We start from the raw sequence: 20080 nt of genomic DNA, 5'->3' as shown, positions 1-20080 counted from the left end.
TCAGGTTGCTAGCAACTCTGTTTTCAGAATATCTAAAATCCGCTGTTGATATTAGAGAGGCTTTTCAGCAACAACCTTAACAAGTATAGGTCTCAAATCAAATCAACAGAAACAATCTTTGAATATTCATTTGCATTTATGCATTAAATTTCAGCAACTACACTAGCTTTTAAATTGGGGGAATGTTATTTTTCTGCATAAACTAACTGCAAAGAACACAACTGATTAAAAATATGTGACTTGTGTTTATACTTTGCACATGACTTTCCAACAGCAATTATTAAATTTAGGCCTAAAATAATTATTTTATTCACTATATTAGTCATGGATCCTAGCATGTGCCTTTTCATTTAAATGACTGCTTCCTGTACATATTAATTGCTCATGTATTGTGGCATTTGTCATCAGGAACCACAGCTACTTGTGCACATGTCCAGTTTTCTCGTTTGACGGTAAGATACTTGAAGGGAGGCATCCTGATCCATGAAGGTATAAAAATGAAACCAGGTATCTCACTTTATTACAAATCCCTTTTTCACAGTGATTATAAGAGAAGCAAATGGAAGACTACCAACTCCATGTCTCTTTGATGCTACTCACTCCAAACTGTCTCCTGACAAAGGGATGAAATTCCTAACACCCTCAGACTTACAGTACAGTATCCGTACTGACGGGGCTAACAGTCGTAACATAGGCAATGTGAGGTTCCCTGTTAGCTGCAAAATTAATGCAATGTATTAGCAGCCCTAAACTAGACAAGGGTTCTAAATGGAGGAATTGAGGCAAATTTATGCAATGGAAAACTGAAGGGCTGCGAAAAAGAAACAAAGGCCTGTGACAAGTGCTGGAAAAGCCAGGCAACAGTAATTAACGGGGAAGAAGCAAAACAAGATGTGCAGACTGACAAAGAAGGGGACTTGACATTCTCCATTCATCCTTGGTAACGTGGGACCACACACACAAAAAATGTGAAAGTGGTTTTAAATGAAGCTCATGTGATAATGCCGAGGCGGCCACACTGTCTGGGTTGGTTTTTGTCGGTGTCGGCATGGAAATGGGGTGCTTTTCCTTACCTCCAGATGCTCTAAAATATAGGGCGGATTTGTCATGCCCAGCCTCAGCATTGCTCCCTCAGGAATCACTTCAACCAGCTTCCACAGCAGTGTGGGGAGATCAGTGCCAATATCTCTGCCATAAGCCCCTGTGTCTTCACTGGTCAACCATATCTCGCAAACACCCTCTGTGAATCAAAGGAGATAATGAACAAATCTGTTGCAGAGCTGTTTCCTTCATCATACAGCTGCTCACTCTTTTTAATGCACTACTTCTCAGCATTATTATGCAGGCAGTCTGGGTATTCAGTTGCAGGAAAAAAAAAGCAGCTTATCCCATGGCAGCACTGGGTTATTAAGTTCATTTTATGAACACCAGAGAGTTACAACAATGCTGTAAATTATCAGTGCGTCCTATGGAGTGATTAACATTCACAGCCAATCAGTTCAACCCTGTTTCCTCCAAAGCACTTTGATCAAGACTAAGGCTGCAGTCCCATCACAGAGAAAACCTACTTTATTGAACAACAGAAGCCCCAGAACTGAACAGTCGCTCTACAGAATAGGTACTATCAGCAGTTACCTCACTAATCAGCCTGTCACCAGCCCAAGGAAAAATGTCAAGTGTGGTTAAGGTTTAGCTCACAAATTATTAATTATGAGGCATCCATTTCTCCTGTAGTAACTATTCTAATTTGACTTCTTTAGTCAATTAAGAACAGAATGCAGGGCTTTGTTCAAAGAAGTTGGTTGCTGTATAAGTATTTGTGTTAGGAAACCTGCTTACTGACAGTTTGCATCCTATTTCCCATCCATCAGACCTCAGGAAAATGTCTACATGTTTTGTTGCTGTTGTTGTTGTAAACAATCCTGACTTCAAATAACACAGCCTACAATAACTTCCTTCTAAAAATCGAAAGGAAATGCTTTTGGATAACCTACTATTAATTAAAATGAATAAAACAGAGTTAGCAAGAGTTACCCAGGTTTGCATGGCACACAGAATGTTTCTGAATGCACATTCAATTAAAGGATTAGCCTATTTGAAAAGGCCAAATGATTCACAAGTCTCAACAAACAATAAAATGGGCCTGTGAAATGTGTTCACGCTCAAGTGATTTGTTGCTGCTGAAGAACCTCAACACATATACAAGGCACACAAAGAAAGACCACAGCCTCAACCAGAAGTATACGTTTCTGGAAAGAATCTTAAAACTATAATTTTAAATCATCTTTAGTTGATGGAACAGAAGAGTTTCAAAAATACATTAAATATTCCTAGCCAAGAAAGACAACAAATAAAACATATGGCTTTTATGTGAATATAAACTGAAAACTAATAGAATATGGGAGCAAAAAGCAAAGAACTTCCCTCTCCTTAATGTGTTCCACAGAGGGAGAAACATACATGAAGTTAAGATCTCCAATCACTATTCTTTCCTTTTGAATAAGAGATGTAGTTATTAATCAAAAAACTAGCCAACCCACACAAAAACATGTTACCTTTTCCCCACTTGTCTTTTTGAGACATGCACATCCTCACCCATACCTAAACAACACAGGAAATACAAGGATAGAAATAGGATTTTCGTTTCCTGAAATTAAAGAAACAACTATCACAGAAAACAGGATATAACAACAAAAACAAAAAAGCTCCATTTAAAAAGTTGGAGATGTTTTTAGTATTTGAAAAGCAGTTGTGTTATGAATATATGGGTTTTCTTAAATTAAATTAAATACATAGTTCCAGAAAGTAATACACCTTTGTTTAGTTTTACTCATATAATAAAGAAAATGTATCCTCAGAAGAAACAGTCTAACATGTGTATAGGTTCCCTGTGTAGTCTTATAATTTTATAAATATTCTTTGTCCATGGAGTAAATACTGTTCTATTAAAAAAAAAAAACGGATTGCAATTAGTGGCATCATCTTTATTTTAATTTTACATATGCCATCAGACACTGGACTCATACAACCATTTTTCTTTTAAATCTTATCACAAAATCCACTCCAGGAAAAGAGATGGCTAAGTAACAACATAAACAGATTTTAAAACACTCTGAAAGAGGTTATAAAAACAGGACATTATCCATGATTTTCCAGTTACTGGCATTTGAGCAACACAATATGAATATTTTAAAATGAACAGAATAATTTTAATTTATAATTTTTCCATCCAAATGGTTCCACGTTACGCCTTATGTAGAGAGAGCAAGTTCCTGGAACAGTGCCTTGCTGTTGCTAGATGAATATAGAAGGGGGAAAATCACTATGAATAGGAATGGAAATAACATCCAAGCAGAAATAGCAGCCAGCTCTCAAGCTGCATAGGTGGGGACCAATAGCCCCCTGGTGGGCTGAAACTTCAAATTAAATCACATAAAGAGGAAGCAGCTGTAACACTAAATCAGCAACAACAGGAATAATGGTCTTGATGTCTCCAAGATCAAGGCTGCTAAAGTGCTCTATATAATAGCAACCTGGCTTAAAACACAATGAAATGGGAGAACGTGTGCAAAATGTGAAACCCGTGGACTCAGGGAGAATTGTGCCTGGCCAATTCAATCCAAAAATTTGTCAAAGATGATTTTGCTCTTAATCAATGTGAGAGAGTACAGATTTTGTAAGGTTATATTTCAAGCATGAATGCTAATGAGAGCTGATCCCTCAAATACTTAGGATAGAGAGAGTCATTTCACACTAAAGGTGAAGCTAAATATGGAACCCCATCTGACATCCTTTTCCCTGGGAAGTCTTGTGATTACTCACAGGGCAAGCAGTTCCTGTCAGGTCAGCTTGCATATGAATTCACCAGGGAAACCGAAGGCTGGAGTCTGTAATCACTAATGGATATGGGGACACATGCATGCTTCTATCTGCACACTTAATTGGCTATACTGTGGACAGAAGTGCTTGCCTAAACAGCTTCATTCCTTAAGGACTTCAGTTATGAGCTCTATTCCTTTGCACATTCATTTCTTTATTCATCCATCAGACATTTATTAGGCCGTTACCTACTATGTGCCCTGCAGCAATTCCAGCTCATGACAGATATGGATTCATCATTAAACTTCTGTGATCTAAGATTGGCTGTTATCCAGGAGCTGGCAAGGGGACAGTGACAGACATCCTGGGGACTTCACATACATCACTGATGGAGGTGGTGGAGGGGGTGGGTATTGAAGAACACAGCCTTAGAAACCAAAATGAAGGGTGAGCTGGAAGTGGATATGACGTCAGCCCCAATGAGATAGGCCCTGTCTGAAGTATAATGTGGACTTTGATTAATACATGTCAGAAAAACAAACACATGGAAATGAAAAAGAGAAGCAAGCAGGAAGAACTGAGATAAGAGAAGTGAATGCCCAGTAAAACCTCCCATGTCTGTAAAAATAAATATATGCAAAAAAAGAGAAAGTAATGGCTGGAAAAAGTGGGAGACAAAAATTAGCTTTTAAAGCATCCAAGGGGAAATTTTACTTTTTCCTAAAATTGTTCATCTGCCTGAGTTTTGTTCATTTTTCTTAAATTGTTCAGTCTCTGACTTCTAAGGAACCTTAGGTTCATCTGATCTTTTATCCTTTTGTTTTGTTAATTTTGGTAAAAGAAAAGCAAATACTATGAAGAAATGAAATGCATCTTGCAAGGTAAAAAACAACAACACAAAAACCTTTAAAAAGCTTACTTATTAGGATCAGTTATCATTTTACCCATGAATTTACTGATCAACCTAGAGTTGAAACACATTGCTATTTCCCCCTGAACAGAGAACAACCTCAACAGCTGGATTCTGATCTTTGTTCCATAGTAATTTGAGATGACAGAGGATGGAAAAGTAGGAGACATAAAAATATAATTTTCTCAACAAAATAGTCTCACAACAAAGAAAATCCTTTTTGAAAAATCAAACTTTGCCAAAACTCAATTTCAAAAGATCATGATTCACTATAATTTTCCTGTGTATGAGTTTTATTGCAATAAATTAAAATACTGGTAAAGATTGATTTCATCTGGTCCAAGGAGTGATATTTCTCTAGTAGCTCTTGCTCTATCATGGTGAAAAATTTCCACCATAATATGTTGCTGCAAATGTTTCATCATGAGTAGAGTCTAAAAATAAAGACTACACAAATATGAAAACTGTAAACTATAATTAGTGGGATCAATCATTAAAGAACACTAGATGGCAAGAAAATTAAATCAAATAAACATAATAAAGAAAAACACCCCCAAATCTGCTAAACCGTTCTTCCTCAGAAGATGTGTTGCCCCCCTTCTCCTGTCTTCTGCTCTGCCCGCCCCCCCTGCCCTCCCCTTCCTCCTCTCAATTCCACCTATTACCACCCCAGTCCAGCCTTTATGCTCCATTTTCTTCACAGGCCAATAAGGAATATAAGTTAAACATACATTATGTTATATTTATGCATGTGCATTAAATTTTCAGATCTTAATTTCTGATGCTTTTTTTAAAGGGTCACAGTGCATATTAACTAGATTTTTATAGGCTCATTCTTCTTAAAAATAATCTTAGAAAATTCATAAATAAATATGACCCTCTGTTTAAACACTTCAAAGGTCATGAAAATTTATTCAATGGAGATGTTTCTAAGTAATAATATCTATTTATAGGCATCTTCTAGTTATTTAGCTTATTTATTTAATAGCAAATTAGACAATGGTCCCTTCTAATCCTATTACTAGACATCAAGAGTTTTATGTTTTCCTGTCAGATAAAAAAGGATTTAAATGACAATTTTATTAAAGATTGTCTCTTAAGTGGACCAACTAGGGATATCTTATAAATATATAACAATGATATATAACTGATGAAAACCCAATTAATAGGCCACCATATTAGATAATTATTCATTACCTAATTCTTCAAATATGTCATGTTTATACTATTTTTACAAACTTAAAAGAATTATTAGTGACCCAAATTATTTTTTACTCTAATGTTTTCTTTTGAACAATGTTGAATTTAGAGGAAAGTTTCAAGAATCCAACATGAATAACCATCACTCCTTCACTCAGACTCATGTATAGCATTTTGTCACATTTGTGAGCACTCAATCTCTCCACACGCACAAGCACATGGTATTTTGTATGTTCTTCCCAACTGAACCCTTTGAGAATTAGTTGCAGACATGATAGCACTTTAAATCTAAATAAATCAGTGCATATATCTTCTAAGATTAAGAACATTCTCACCCATAATCACAACATAATTACTGTTCTTGACTATCTTTGCACAACACTTTCACTGTAGTCAGATTGACTCAATTTTGTTTCCTTGTGCAATTCACTTAGGCAATGAGGAAGTAATCCTATTAGGCAATGAGAAAATGAATTTTCTTTGGACAATATGGAAATGCAGCTTGAATGTTGCAAGGTGTGTTGCATGGTCTCCTTTAACTTCTGCACAGATTAATGTAAAAGTTACCCTACAGGAGTAGCTGGAGAACACAGCAAATTAATACAAGTCGTTTTATTTAGAAGTAAGACTTCCCAATTACAGATAAATTCAGAAAGATCAATCACTCATAAAATAATTAAACTTTAAAATTATCCTTTTATTGCTTTAATAACAAGAGTTAAAAAGGAGACAGAATTTCCAGAGCATCTGACATCTGTGATTATAGTGATACAAAGAAACAAACTTGTTGGCATAATTGATAATGTTGTAACTAAACAAAAACAACCTGTTTAAATTATTTCTTTTGAAAGGTCATAATTAGGAAGAATATTGTTTATTTCTATGCTTCTACAAGAATTTGGAAATAATGGAAAACAAAACAAACACCACAAAAGAAAGGCACTCTTTCTGGAAACAAGGTATCTGATTCTCCAGTGTCCAAAATCTGCAATAAGCCTCAATGAGGCAGATTATCCTGAATACCACAGTGTGTTTGTTCCATACATGGGAGAAATACAGACAACAGTGTCTATGAATGGGCCCTCTGATGTTTCAGCAGGATGCGGGAAGAGATGATATTTTGTCTTTAAAAAAAATCACAACAAGATCAACTTCTAACAGACCCAGCATTACAGATACAAAAGGATGTAGGAAGAAGAAAAAAGTAAATAGCTGGAAACTTGCGACGCAGAGCTTTTTCCTCAGTAAAGATAAATATTGCTGATCATGGTGATTATAGTAATTTATCTAGATTCCAAGACTAACTTAGAGAGTTATAGAATAGTTTAGAGGGAAAAGGAAACTAAAGAAGCAAAGGTTTTTGCATTGTTTGAGCCATTGAACTCAACTACAGAATGAAGAACAAATAGAACTTAAATATTAAAAGAACACATGACTTTAATTAATGACTAACACTTTATGATCCTAAAAATCTTTCTCAAAAGTGAACTCCACCAAATCTACAGTCAAATAGGACCTGAAAATCTTAGTTCCAATTAGGGAAATTTGACTTTGAACATAAAACTTGTACATTATCATTGCAAGTATTTAAACAGCAAATACAGTTTTTAACTTTTACATTATATTCTCATGTTCAGTTGGAAGGTGCATCATAAATATAGCTTGGTTGTCCTAATACAAAGGAAACATCATTCATTCATTCATTCATTCATTCATCCGTTCTTCTTCTAACAAGTATTGTTATTACTTTGTGCCAGATACATTCTAGGTCTTAGAGACAAGGTCTTGGCTCTTGTGAAATTTATTCAAGTGAGAAATACAATGAACTAAGATTAATAATATAAATCAAGTAAAAATAAGTGCTAATAAAAATTTTTAAAGCAGGATAAAAGGAATGAGATAAAGTGGTTGGGAAAGGACATTGCTATTTTTGACACAGAATAATCGAGGAAGACTCACAATCACACGACACCTGAATGAACCAAGGTAGTAAGCCACATAGATCAGTATGAGAAGGAAGAGTGCTGGAAGCAGAAGGAATATAAGTACAAAGATGCAGCATGAGCATGATTATAGTTCCCACGAAACCACAAAGAGGTCAGTGTGGTTGGGATGAGGTGAGCGAGGGGTGAAAAAGAATTATAAGATGGGAGCCAGTGGTGACAAACGTTGTTGCAAGAGGGCAGAGCTAGGAGAACAAAAATTACATGTTGACAACCTATTCACTGTCATATGTGATGCATATGCAATATGTATATTATATTTACTAGTGAAAGCTCTCAATAACTCCATGTTTTAAGATACTCTCATGCTCTAGCTCATGAATATTTGATATAGTTTTAGAATCCTCAAAGCACTAGATTTGGTATATAAGAAGGAACAGATAAAGAAATAACAGAGCATGAAATTGTCCAGTCTTTCTAAAAAGAATTCATTTCTTTCACTCTTTTTTAAAGGGGGTATATATTACAATTGACTGAAATGAGTGAAACAAGACTAATAAATTTAAATAGAAACAAGTAAAAGAAATCTGAGACCATTAAGCATTTATGCTTTCTAGTTGGTAGCACCTATAGGGAACTGAAGTGGTACCAGTCTTTTATATCTCCTCCTTTTTCTTCTTCCTTCTTTCCACCCAACGGAACTTAAGTACTACTCTTGGGCCCCAATTTCTCACTTAGCATCAATTAAGTTGACATCCAAAAAACTAACATTTACAACAAACTCAAAGAGTCTTCGAAGAGGTTGAACCACTGCTATAACTTCTGAAGGAAGGACAAATAGGAATAAGTAAAATAGAATCCTCTTATGAGGCAGGAGGAAGAAAGAAAAAGTCATTAAAGTTCATTAAAGAAAAAAGTAGCTCACTCTCCAAGATCTACTATGCACACACCAATTAACTATAATCCTATCTAATAATAGAGTAACATGTAAATTACCATCACTCCGCTACGCCCACGATTGGGCGGCGGGAGGCTGGGGGGCTGGACTCGGGGTGGCCTATCCGGCCATTGAGAGGCACGGATCCGCTGCCAGTGAGGGGGGCTACCCTGCTGTTGAGAGGCGCAGGGGGCGGGACTCCCGCCCCCTGTGCCTCTCAACGGTCAGATCCGCGGCCGCTGAGGGGGCCTGCCACGGACACCCAGCTGCGCCTCTCAACGGCAGGGTAGCCAGGTGTCCGCGGCAGCCCCCCTCAGCGCCTCTCAACAGCAGGATAGCCCCCCTCAGCGGCCGCAGACCATCAAAAGCGTGGGAGCTGGGTGCCTGTCTGCTCTGGCACCAGGCCTTTCAGAAGCCTCCGCTGAGCCGGAGGCTTCTGAAAGGCCTGGTGCACCAGCTGACAGGCACCCAGCTCCACCGCGAAAAGCGAAAGCGTGTAGGGAACCCTACACGTGCATGATTCAATCATGCACTGGGTCTCTAGTAATAGAATAATTCAGATCAGTTTTACTCTTTTTAACTACTATAATTGGCAAATGACCCAAAAGTAGGTTAGTTAAAATAGTCTTATAAGAATAACCTGTGCACTTTAAAAGTTTGGAAGTATTAAGAAGATGGTAGTTGTTCCTTGACAAAAATTAGAATAATCAGAATAGAAAGTTCTGATACATACCTGAGATATCAAGAATTTAATAATCAGCTACTTCTTCAATTTAAAATTTCTATGAACAAAGCACTAAAACACCTGCAGGTGGTATTAATAAAAGGTGATTTTAACATTGATTATAATAGAATAACATATACCAATAACCAACTCTATAACTTGATAACCCAGCTATGGTAATCAAAATTATATGTACCAACAGGTTCATTTCTGAGGAGGAATGTGTGATATCCAGTAAAAATTATGGACTCTGGCCATGTTAATGACAACACAAAATTTTAATTAAAAGGAAATATTGTGAGGACTTCCATTTCTGCATACAAAGGATTAACTGTTACAGAATTGCCTTAATGCTATAAACAACTAGAAAATTTGATTAAATATACATGAAGACATCAGACAGGAATAACAGGCAGTGCAGGGTGTGATTCTTTAGAGAAGCAAACAAGGTGAGTCCTATGATTGCCCATCTTACTCCCTGGAGGCATTTTCTAAGGCCACAGTGCAGAAGAGAGGAACCAAACAGAGCCTGATGCTCTTGCTAAGTTGAGGAGACAGAGGTTGCAGTACAAAAAGCTATAATTTACAGGGTTGAATATTTAAGAAGCAAAAGTTGCACAGAGATGAGCAGAGGGTTCCTCCCATTTTTAGTTGAGTACTATCTGGGCATGCATAAGAGGAAACTAAATCCCATGGCTGGGGAAAGAATCACAGGAAAGCAGTGGACCAAACAATTCCTAAAAGTCATACAGGACCAAGAGTTTGTGTTCCCTCAAGACAAGAGAAAGACATAGAATACATAAGTCGTTAGATAGAGTCCTTAGGAGTGTATATGCCCTAGTGGTGGAGGAAAAGTCATGTTAAACTAGAAGCTGCTCTGAACCTATACTAACAGACCTTATAAGAAAGCCTCAAAAGATCAAACTAATTTCAAATAACTCTATAACAGAACAAAGTCTAAAACTCTTATTTAAAGGAACGTAACAAAATCCAATGTTCAACAAGATTAAATTCAAAATGCCTGGCATCCAAACAAAAATTCACAGGCATTCAGACAAGAAAGAAAATATTGACTATGGTAATGATCGGGAGAAAACTCAGTCAGAACAGAGTCATAAGTGACAGAAATGATGAAATTAGCAGAAAAGGATATTAAAAGAGGTATTGTAAATGTGGTCCATGTGTTCAGAAAATATGAAGGTGATGAGAAAAGAAATAGATGTTTGAAAAAAGACACCATTCAGGAGATGAAGTTAAAGACCCAGTAATAAAAATTATCCAAAATGAAGCAAAGAAAGAAAGAATACTGAGAATAAGAATGAACAGAGAAGAACAATATCAAGCCAACCAACATATGCATTAGATTCCCTGAAATAATGAATTTTCCAAATTTGATAAAAACTATAAACCATAAATTCAAAAAACTCAAACTCAGTAGAATAAACAAAAATAAAACCACCCCCAAACACATTATAAACAAATGGCTTTTTTTTTAAAAGTAATAAAGAGAAGATTTTAAAAACAATTAGGGTGGAGAAGATGTTGTACACAGGCACAAAGATAAGAATAACATAAACTTCTTGTAAGAAACTATGCAAACCAGAATGGAATGGAGAGACATCCTGAAAACACTGAAACACTGTCCTAGAATTTTGTATTCCATGAAAATAGGAAAATAGCTATTCAATTTGAGAGAAAAATAAAAAAGTGAGACAAATAAAACTGAGAGAATTTCTTACTAAGAGACCACTACTCTAAATAATAAGAAAGAAAAGTCTTTAAATACAAGTAAATGTATTCTAGATGGGGGTGTGGGGTGTGGAGAAAGCACTAGATGATACATAAAGGGAAGAGCAAGACCAGAAATGTTAAATGTCTGGGTATATATAAAAGCTATTTTTTTCTCACTTCTTTTCTCTTTAAACTATAATTGACTCTTTTAGGCAAAAACCAACAACAATAACGATATAGTTGGGGGTCTACAATTTATGCAAAAAATGACAATAGCACAAAGAATATGAGGAAGGAGGAAATGAAAGTATACAACTATAAGATTGTGAAGGTGGAATGTAATAAGTTAAGCATGTATATTTAAACCACAGAGCAACTATGAATGCATGAATGAATGAATGAATGAATCAATTAATAAAACAGAGAGGTATAGCTAACAAGGCAACAATGAAGACAAAATGGAATCACAATACTCAATGCGGAAAAAGGCAGAAAAAGAGGAGAGAAAGAGCATTGAAATGCTGGGAATTATAATGAATCATTAACTCTAGAGGAGACAGGAAGTGGAATAGAGCATAGAGGCTTCAACATTATCTTTAATTCTTTTTTTATTAAAAAAGTCTAAATTAAATGTGATAAAATATTAGGGCTTAACACAGTTGGTGAATTTTTTAAATGATGCTTCTTTCTATAGATTTTTATATCCTGAAAATATACTTTAAAATTTGAATGACAAGTAATAATTCCTGTAATTAAATAAATATTGGTAAAGTCTCTCTTTTTTGTTTTAGAAAGAAGCTAAATCAACCTATGAAGTCTGTGTGTTTTAAAATAAGTGGTTCTCACCCTGCCGGTGTGGCTCAGTGTTTGAGCATCGACCTATGGACCAGGAGGTCATGATTTGATTCCCGGGCAGGGCACATGCTTGGGTGGTAGGCTCGATCCCCAGCAGGGGCCGTGCAGGAGGGAGCCAACCAATAATTCTCTCTCATCATTGATGTTTCTGTCTCTCTCTCCCTCTCTCTTTCTCTCTGAAATCAATAAAGAAATATATTTAAAATAAGTGGTTCTACAAGAATAATTAAGTACAATGACCTTTATTAAATTTTGTTACGTGAGGCTAATCTAGATAGCTAATATTAGGCATTTAAAAATAGAATGCTAACTCTCCTCTGGCCTGAAGGGAAAACTATGACATTTTAAAATAACTGTGGTACATCTACACAATGGAATACTATGCTGCAGAAAAAAGAAGGAACTCCTACCATTCGCAACAGCATGGATGGAACTGGAGAGCATTATGCTAAGCGAAATAAGCCAGTCAGAGAAAGATAATATCACATGATCTCACTCATTTGTGGAATATAATGAACAACATAAACTGATGAACAAAAACAGATCCAGAGACAGAGAAGCATCGATCAGACTTTCAAACCTCAGAGGGAAGGTAGGGGAGGGTGGGGGTAAGGGGGAGAGAGCCACCAAAGGACTTGTATGCATGCATATAAGCCTAACCAATGGACACAGACACCAGGGGGTGAGGGCATAAGTGGGGGGTTAGGGAGGGCAATGGGGGGATAAGGACACATACGTAATACCTTAATCAATAAAAAAAGGATTCCATTAAAAACAACAACAAGCAAACAAACAAAAAATATGCTTTAAATGGGTGTCTACATTCAAAATTCTACTCCCACCAAGAGATGAAACATCTCTAGCCCTGACTCTAGAAATGCTGATTGAGACCTGCCACTGTGTGTCAAGTAGTCACAGCCATGCCTAGAACCACAATACTCTCCCATACTAAGACTGCAACTCTGAAAGCTATGTATTTATTTTACTCGTGTCACTGGGACTAGCCTGTTTTTAATCCACTTTCTGATCGTTGGTTTTTTCAGACTATTGTACCAGGACCACAGTCCATATAATGCTTTGAACATCACTAGCATTCAGTAAATAACAACCAGTTTTACTATTAAAAATAAATTTAAAAACAAGCAATGAAACTAGACTATGGAAATCTCTATTGAACATAGAACTGCTGTCAGTGACACTAAAAGCTATTTACATAAAAGGCCCTCAAATTACAAAATATGCAAATTATCTTTATGCAAGAATGTACCAAATATTCTAAGATTCAGAGTGCTTAAAAAATTCACCGAACTGGGATGATTTCAGATTAAAGAAAATAAGGACTGTGTAATTATATACACTTACCTTGACAAATAGAAAGCAATCTGTGATTAGAACATAGCAATTAGTTACAAAATGCTTCACATGGATTTAATTACCCATCAGTCTACATGTAGCTTAATTACTTTTATCTCATTGCATCAGTAAAAGATTTCCGCCTGAGGCAACTGCCAGTCATATATTTATAAGGCTTCTAGACTTTACAGTGAATACATTATAACATGCAGGCAAATGTGCTGAAGTTACAGCTGCAGAGGCATTCTTCATTTTGAGTCTCTGGTTTTACCCATAAATATCTCATTGCTTTCTTAGGGTCCACTATCATCTAGCTTTCACAGTGATGGTGTCACCTATTTGGCTAAATAACATTGTTGACATAAACATCACCTCTGTTTATCCTAATCTTGTAAGAGCTAGAAGGAAAGACCTTTAAAACGAAAACAATTATTTTATTGCCCTGGGGCAAAGGATACTATATTCTCATGGGTAAGGTAAACACTTAAATTCAGAAAGGAGATGAGCCCTTTTCAGACAGCTGTAAGTTCAGAAAGATGGTGGCTTCACTGAATGGATGTTTAGTGATTCAGAGTGGGAATTTTTCTCTCTTTAGGAAGACAACTCCATAGTCTTAAAATTCAGCCAATCAAGGTTTGATTCCTAGCTCCTTCGGGAAAGTTATTTAATTGACCTGAGAATAAATAATAACCATCTTAATTTAACATAATTGCTAAATTCAATAACACAAAAAAAGATGGCTAGTGGAGGGTGGCTCATAGCAAATCCTATATAACAAAAGGCTAATATGCAAATTGACCAAACAGTGGAACTAGCCGTCGCTATGACATGCACTGACCACCAGGGGGCAGATGCTCAATGCAGGAGCTGCCCCCTGGTGATCAGTGCACTCCAACAGGGGAAGCACCGCTCAGCCAGAAGCTGGGCTCATGGCTGGTTTGTGCAACGGTGGTGGCGGAAGCCTCTCAGACTGCGAGAGGGTACAGGCTGGGCTGAGGGACTCCCCCCGCCCCCCCCCGTCCCCCTCAAGTGCAGAATTTCATGCACTGGGCCTCTAGTCTTATATAATAAAAGGGTAATATGCAAATTGACCCTAACAGCAGAACGACCAGGAATGGCCAGTCGCTGTGATGTGCACTGACCACCAGGGGGCAGACACTTAACACAGGAGCTGCCCCCTGGTGGTCAGTGTGCTTCCACAGGGGGAGCGCCGCTCAGCCAGAAGCTGGCTCATGGCTGGCCAGCGCAGCGGCGGTGGCAGTAGCCTCTCCCGCCTCGGTGGCAGTGCTAAGGATGTCCAACTAACAGCTTAGGCCTGCTCCCTTAGTCAGACATCCCCCGGGCTGCTAAAGGGATATCTGACTGCCAGCTTAGGCCTGAACCCCCCGGGCAGCGGGCCTAAGCTGTCAGTCGGACATCCCCCAAGGGGTCCCAGACTGCGAGAGGGCACAGGCTGGGTTGTGGGATCCCCCTCTAGTATAAAATAAAAATAGAATTTACTGGGTTCCACCAGAAGGGACCTGTGAGGATAACATGATTTCATCAGAAAAAGGGGTTCTTTGGATGGAGCTCAGTAGAAAATACTCTCCCTCCATTTTTCTTTAGAGAAACACTTTTGGTGTTGATTCGGAAATTAGATTCTCTAAGAAGTGAGAGTTTTGGCATTAGGGGAATCTGACTTCATCCTACTTAAACCATTTTAAAAGCCCTTCTGTAAGATAGGCAGGTCTCTAAGCCAGATGGTGTTGTGTCATCTGAGCTTAGAGAGATCTATGGAGGGTTCCTTTAGGACTCATAAGTCATCAGGAGTCTCTCTGGAATTTTTTTTACCCAAACCAGAGTTGCTTTTGTTTCTGTTCAAATATAAACAAAATTGATAAGAAAAAGATTCTCAAGTAGTACTGTGCTTAATGCCTTGCCATACTAGCAGTCAGCAGATATGCGTCACTGCAGATTGCCCAGGACCAAACCAGAGAGGGTCGGACCTGCAATACCACCATTTGTCCACCATTCAGAACTGAAATATCATTGCTGTTATGAACACATTAACAACTGTTGGACATAGAAACCGGGACTCAATAGAAAGCATTTAAAAAGTCAGGTGAGAGGCAGGGTGGGCAAGATTCTAATAAAGGATTCTGCGGTGATATCCAAGACTGTGTAACCTGGTGATATGACAACCACACTAAGAGAAACGCTAGGTTAGGGCTCACGAGAATGTATGGCAACAAGTTAAACATATTTAACTATTAAAATCCTAAAAAAACACACCAAAAAACAAAAAAAAAACAGAATATATTTTTGCACCTTAAAAATTTGTTAAATTCCTCCTTGAATTTAGTTAACACTCAGACTATGATTTTGAGCTCCCCAATTACTGATCCCCAAAAGGAATACAGGTTCCACATTCTTAAAAAGAGCTTGCAAATGGCTCATGTGTCACAAGGACACAAGGAACCAAAGTCGCACCTGATGGTCTCAAGGGTCCAGCTTTTGAGGTGAGCCCAGCTGATCTGCAGAATGATGAATTTGCATTTATAAAGCTCAAGCTAATTACTGAGGATGTTCAGGGCAAAAACTGCCTGACTAATTTCCATGGCATGCATCTTACCGTGACAAAATGTGCTCCATGGTCAAAAAATGGCAGACCATGCCCTGGCCAATGTAGCTCAGTTGGCTAGAGCATCGTCCTGTGCACCTAAGGGTCATGGGTTTGATTCCTGGTCAGGGTACATACCCAGGTTGTAGGTTCAATCACCAGTCAGGGCACATATGGGAGGCAACAGATGGATGTTTCCCACATCAACGTTTCTCTCTCTCTCCCTTCCTCTCTCTTCCAAATTATTGAAAACATATAATCAGGTGAAGCTCATGTTGAAGTCAAGACCACCAATGGTTTATTTGCTTTGTCTATTCTGTGTTGATTTTACTAAAAAATACAACAATATGATTCAGAAGACGTCTTAGGCTCAGCATCAACAGGTCCGCCAAATGCATAAGATGATGAAAATCATGACTGAGAGGTGCAAACAAATTGATTCCAACTAGCAGCGGGAAGACATAGGAAGGCTGGCCAATCTATTTATCCAATCCATGTTTTTGTTAAAAAGGTCAAAATACTGAGGAAGCCCAAGTCTGAAATGGGAAAACTCATGAAACTTCAAGGTGAAGGTAGCAGTTCTGGAAAAGCTACTGGGGATGAAGCAGGTGCCAAAGGTGAATGAACTGATGGATATGAGCCCTCAGCCCAAGAACCTGTTTAAAATTCAGACACAATGGTGACAAACAAACAAACCTATTTGCGGTTATGTTTTATTCATGTGGATGCCTCCAGCTCTTCACACAAAGACTTTATAGCACATAATAAATACTCAATTAATATTTGCTAAAGGAAGGAAAAGGATGGGGCAGGAAGGAGGGAAATGCTTCAAATGTTTAACCTAGGCAAAGCCAAATTTTCAAAAAATATTTTTCTACTATTCTTGTGGGTAGGAAATCATTTTTCAGAAAGTTTTCTAAATACAATCAGATGCCACAGAAACAGATACCACCACACATTTTCAGAAAGAACGTATTTGCTTTCATCTCTTTGTGTAGCTTGTCCCAGTTCACACCCAGCAACAGAACAGCTTTGTCTGCAGAGGGCCAGCTGCTAGACCAGGGTTGGCCTCTCGCTGGCCAGTGACAATGAGCACAGTAATGGCTCTTAGGCCTTGTCTGTAAAATGGCCATAGTGACACTGGATGGTTCCAATCAATGACAGGAAATTTTCCACTGAAAAAAACAGCAACATCGGACCTGATACCTGGCACAAGGGCAATTACCACACACAGTTACTTCTCTAAGTTGAAGTAGCTCCAAAGATAAACTGCAACTAGAAAAATATTAAATATACATCAATAAATGTACCCCCCCTATGAACAGAATGGTGGCTCATGTCAGAGAAACCTTTAGAGTCAGCTTGGTCAGAATTCTCGCTCCACCATTCATTAGCTAGGTCGCCTTGGTGGAGCTACCTACATCTCTGAGCTTAGGTTTTCTCAGCTGTAAGATGAAGACAATTATTCCATACCTCAGAGGGCTGATGGAATAAGAGAATCCATACAAAGCAGTTCCCACTCTGCCTGGCACACAGTAAACAACAAAGGCTAGCAACTGTTACTATTATGCGAGACACCAAAGTAACAACAAGGAGATAAGGATCCATCCTAGACATAGGATGTTTTTGTATTTTTGTGTTTTTTTGCTGGAGCAGGAGCCGTTGCTTTTGGAAATTGGAAATAACAGTATGTGTAGTAAGACATTAGAGTTACTCTGGAATTTCCATTTGGAGAAGAAAACTACTTCTGTGATAGTAAAGTTACAATAAAAAGGATAATTGTGGCATAGCCTGTTCAGACCTAAATGTAGAAATTGCCCCGTTTGCAAATGGGAACTACCCAAGCACAGAAATAGAGCTTGATGCAGGGCTTTAAAAACAATAAAGTTAATTAAAAGAAAAAAATACTTTTTATAGAGTTCAAAAACAAGTTAATTTTTTCTCAAATTCACGTTTATAGTGTTAACAGTCAAGGAGTTAAAAAGTAATGAAATAAATGCTTAAAACCACTTCGACCGACTTCTATTATAAGAAGCTTTCTGAGTCTGCTTTTTAACTCATTAAGTGTTTTTCAAGTTAGGTTTGTTGTCTCAATGCAGCTTTTCATGGTGATTTTGTCAAGAAAGAAGTTCAGAAGTCACTTACACTTTTGATTTGGAAAATCTAAATCATCTTGATGAAATTTTTTTTCTTATAAACCAACATTACAAAGATGAATTTAAATGAAAGAAAAATAAAAAATATAGTTTAAGTATTAAAACAAGTACTAAAATCAAGAAACCAGGAGCTGACACCCTTTAAAAGAACCAATGTGCCAAACCCCTGAGCCTTTTTACTTTATATTCTTGGGGGTTGAAGGAGGAGACATTGACGTGAATGGGCTTTTGGATGATGTGCAGAACGGGGCCATCAGAAGCCCATCTGCCAGTGGCGAGAACACACCTGCCATTGACCTCGGACATGGACAGGGGCAGATCTTCAGGGTTGGTGTCAGCCAACAAAAATCAAACATGAAAAATCAGCCCAGGTACCGCTTCCTACACACACACACACACACACACACACACACACACACACACACACTTTTGATAATTATGAATGGAAAAGAAAAAGCCACACATAAAGCAAAAATCACGCTACGAACATCAAAATACAGAAAGATTATTAAAGGTTAAACAGGAAATATCCAAGCTGTCATTCCTCCCTGAGTGCCTTCCCTTTACAAGCATCTCCATCTCACTGCCTTCTTGCCTCCCTTTCTCTCCCTACTACTGCTCTTGCATGGGGACCATTTCTGCTCTTCTGGGTTCTCCCTTCCATTTTCACCTCCACTGTGCTGCATTAGAGACTGCTTTCATTGCCATAGCGGCTGGCCTTTATTGCCAGGAGAGTGGGTGAGTACCTTTATATGCCCCCTCCCCGGAGAAGACCTAAAGTACCCCCAAAGAAAACCCAGCGAATGAGTGGCTGCATACATTAAAGCCATCTGTTGTCACCATCTGCCCAGGAAAGTTATCCCACTAAGCCTGGCCCTTGAAGTGATGATCCTCTCCATGTCTACTGGGAACCCTCCATATTGTCTGGAACTGTCAGGGTTCATTCTAACAAATGTTAGGAGAAGGAGAGGCTACATCTCCACTGTATCGTGTTAAAACTAGGCAGGGGGAGGAGGCATTACTTTCACTTACAAGATGGAATGAATATCGCCTGGCTTCTATAAATAACTTCTTCAAGTGAAGATGGAACTCAAAACAATATCCCTGAGATATTATGAATCCAGGCCTCTAGCTACATGTATTTTGGGTTGAATATATTTTTGCATGGAAAGGATTCATAATTTTTTCAACTCCAGATTCTGAACTTCCAACTTCTAAAAAATAATAGAAACCTCAGGGACAGTCTATAGTATATGAAAAGATTTTAATTGTAGCACTTCCAATGTTGTCTCACTTTAAATAAGTCACTTGATTTTGCTGAATCGCAGTTTCTTTATCTGGAAAACAGGAGATTAGACCAGATTATTTCACTCAACTTTTGGGGTTAGAGATCCCCTTTGACACTGATGGAAGTCAGGGATCCCTTTCCAAAGACAAGGCACATGCAACATTTTATTTGATGTATCAGGGGATTCATAGATTCTTAGATATACATCTGTGGAGAAATTCCTGGACTTTATGCTAAAATATGATGCTCACTTAGTGCACACAACAAACCATTTTCTTAAATGAAGATACATAATTTTTACCACTAGAAAATCAATTTATTCATACTCCCCACTTAATAGCTGTTGGATAATTCCTTGAAAAATATAAGTTTAATGAGATTCTGAAATTACACACCTGCTCATGGAACCCACATATACCCATTCATTTGGTATAATTGTAAAATAATCACTCTATCAGCCAAGAATGGCCACTTTTGATTGGCAAGTGACTGAAGTACAACAAGAGTCATAATTTCTCTGGCTTGAGACTTTCAAAGCTTTTACCAAACATTAATAAAATTGTTA

General features: G+C 37.8%; 1 protein-coding gene and 1 pseudogene across 6 annotated transcripts in view; one reads left to right on the top strand and one right to left on the bottom strand.

The window, feature by feature from the left end:
* Positions 1 to 20080, bottom strand: part of CDKAL1 (CDKAL1 threonylcarbamoyladenosine tRNA methylthiotransferase) — a gene marked incomplete at its 5' end in the record, with an annotated part of 659036 nt that overhangs the window by 258830 nt on the left and 380126 nt on the right. For all 5 annotated transcript variants that reach the window (XM_079776595.1, XM_079776597.1, XM_079776596.1 and 2 more), the window contains one exon: positions 1074 to 1240. In XM_079776595.1, the coding sequence (XP_079632721.1) occupies positions 1074 to 1240 (167 nt within the window). The remainder of the gene's footprint in view (positions 1 to 1073; positions 1241 to 20080) is intronic.
* On the top strand, positions 10551 to 17970 carry LOC307102687 (small ribosomal subunit protein eS1-like; annotated as a pseudogene). The gene is made up of 3 exons: positions 10551 to 10611; positions 15891 to 16126; positions 16335 to 17970. The product of its transcript is annotated as a small ribosomal subunit protein eS1-like (transcript).

The sequence above is a fragment of the Cnephaeus nilssonii genome, assembly GCF_951640355.1.
Source record: "Cnephaeus nilssonii genome assembly, chromosome: 7".
Taxonomy (NCBI): domain Eukaryota; kingdom Metazoa; phylum Chordata; class Mammalia; order Chiroptera; family Vespertilionidae; genus Cnephaeus; species Cnephaeus nilssonii.
Note: the sequence above shows the minus strand (reverse complement) of the source record. Positions and strands in the feature narration are given on the sequence as shown.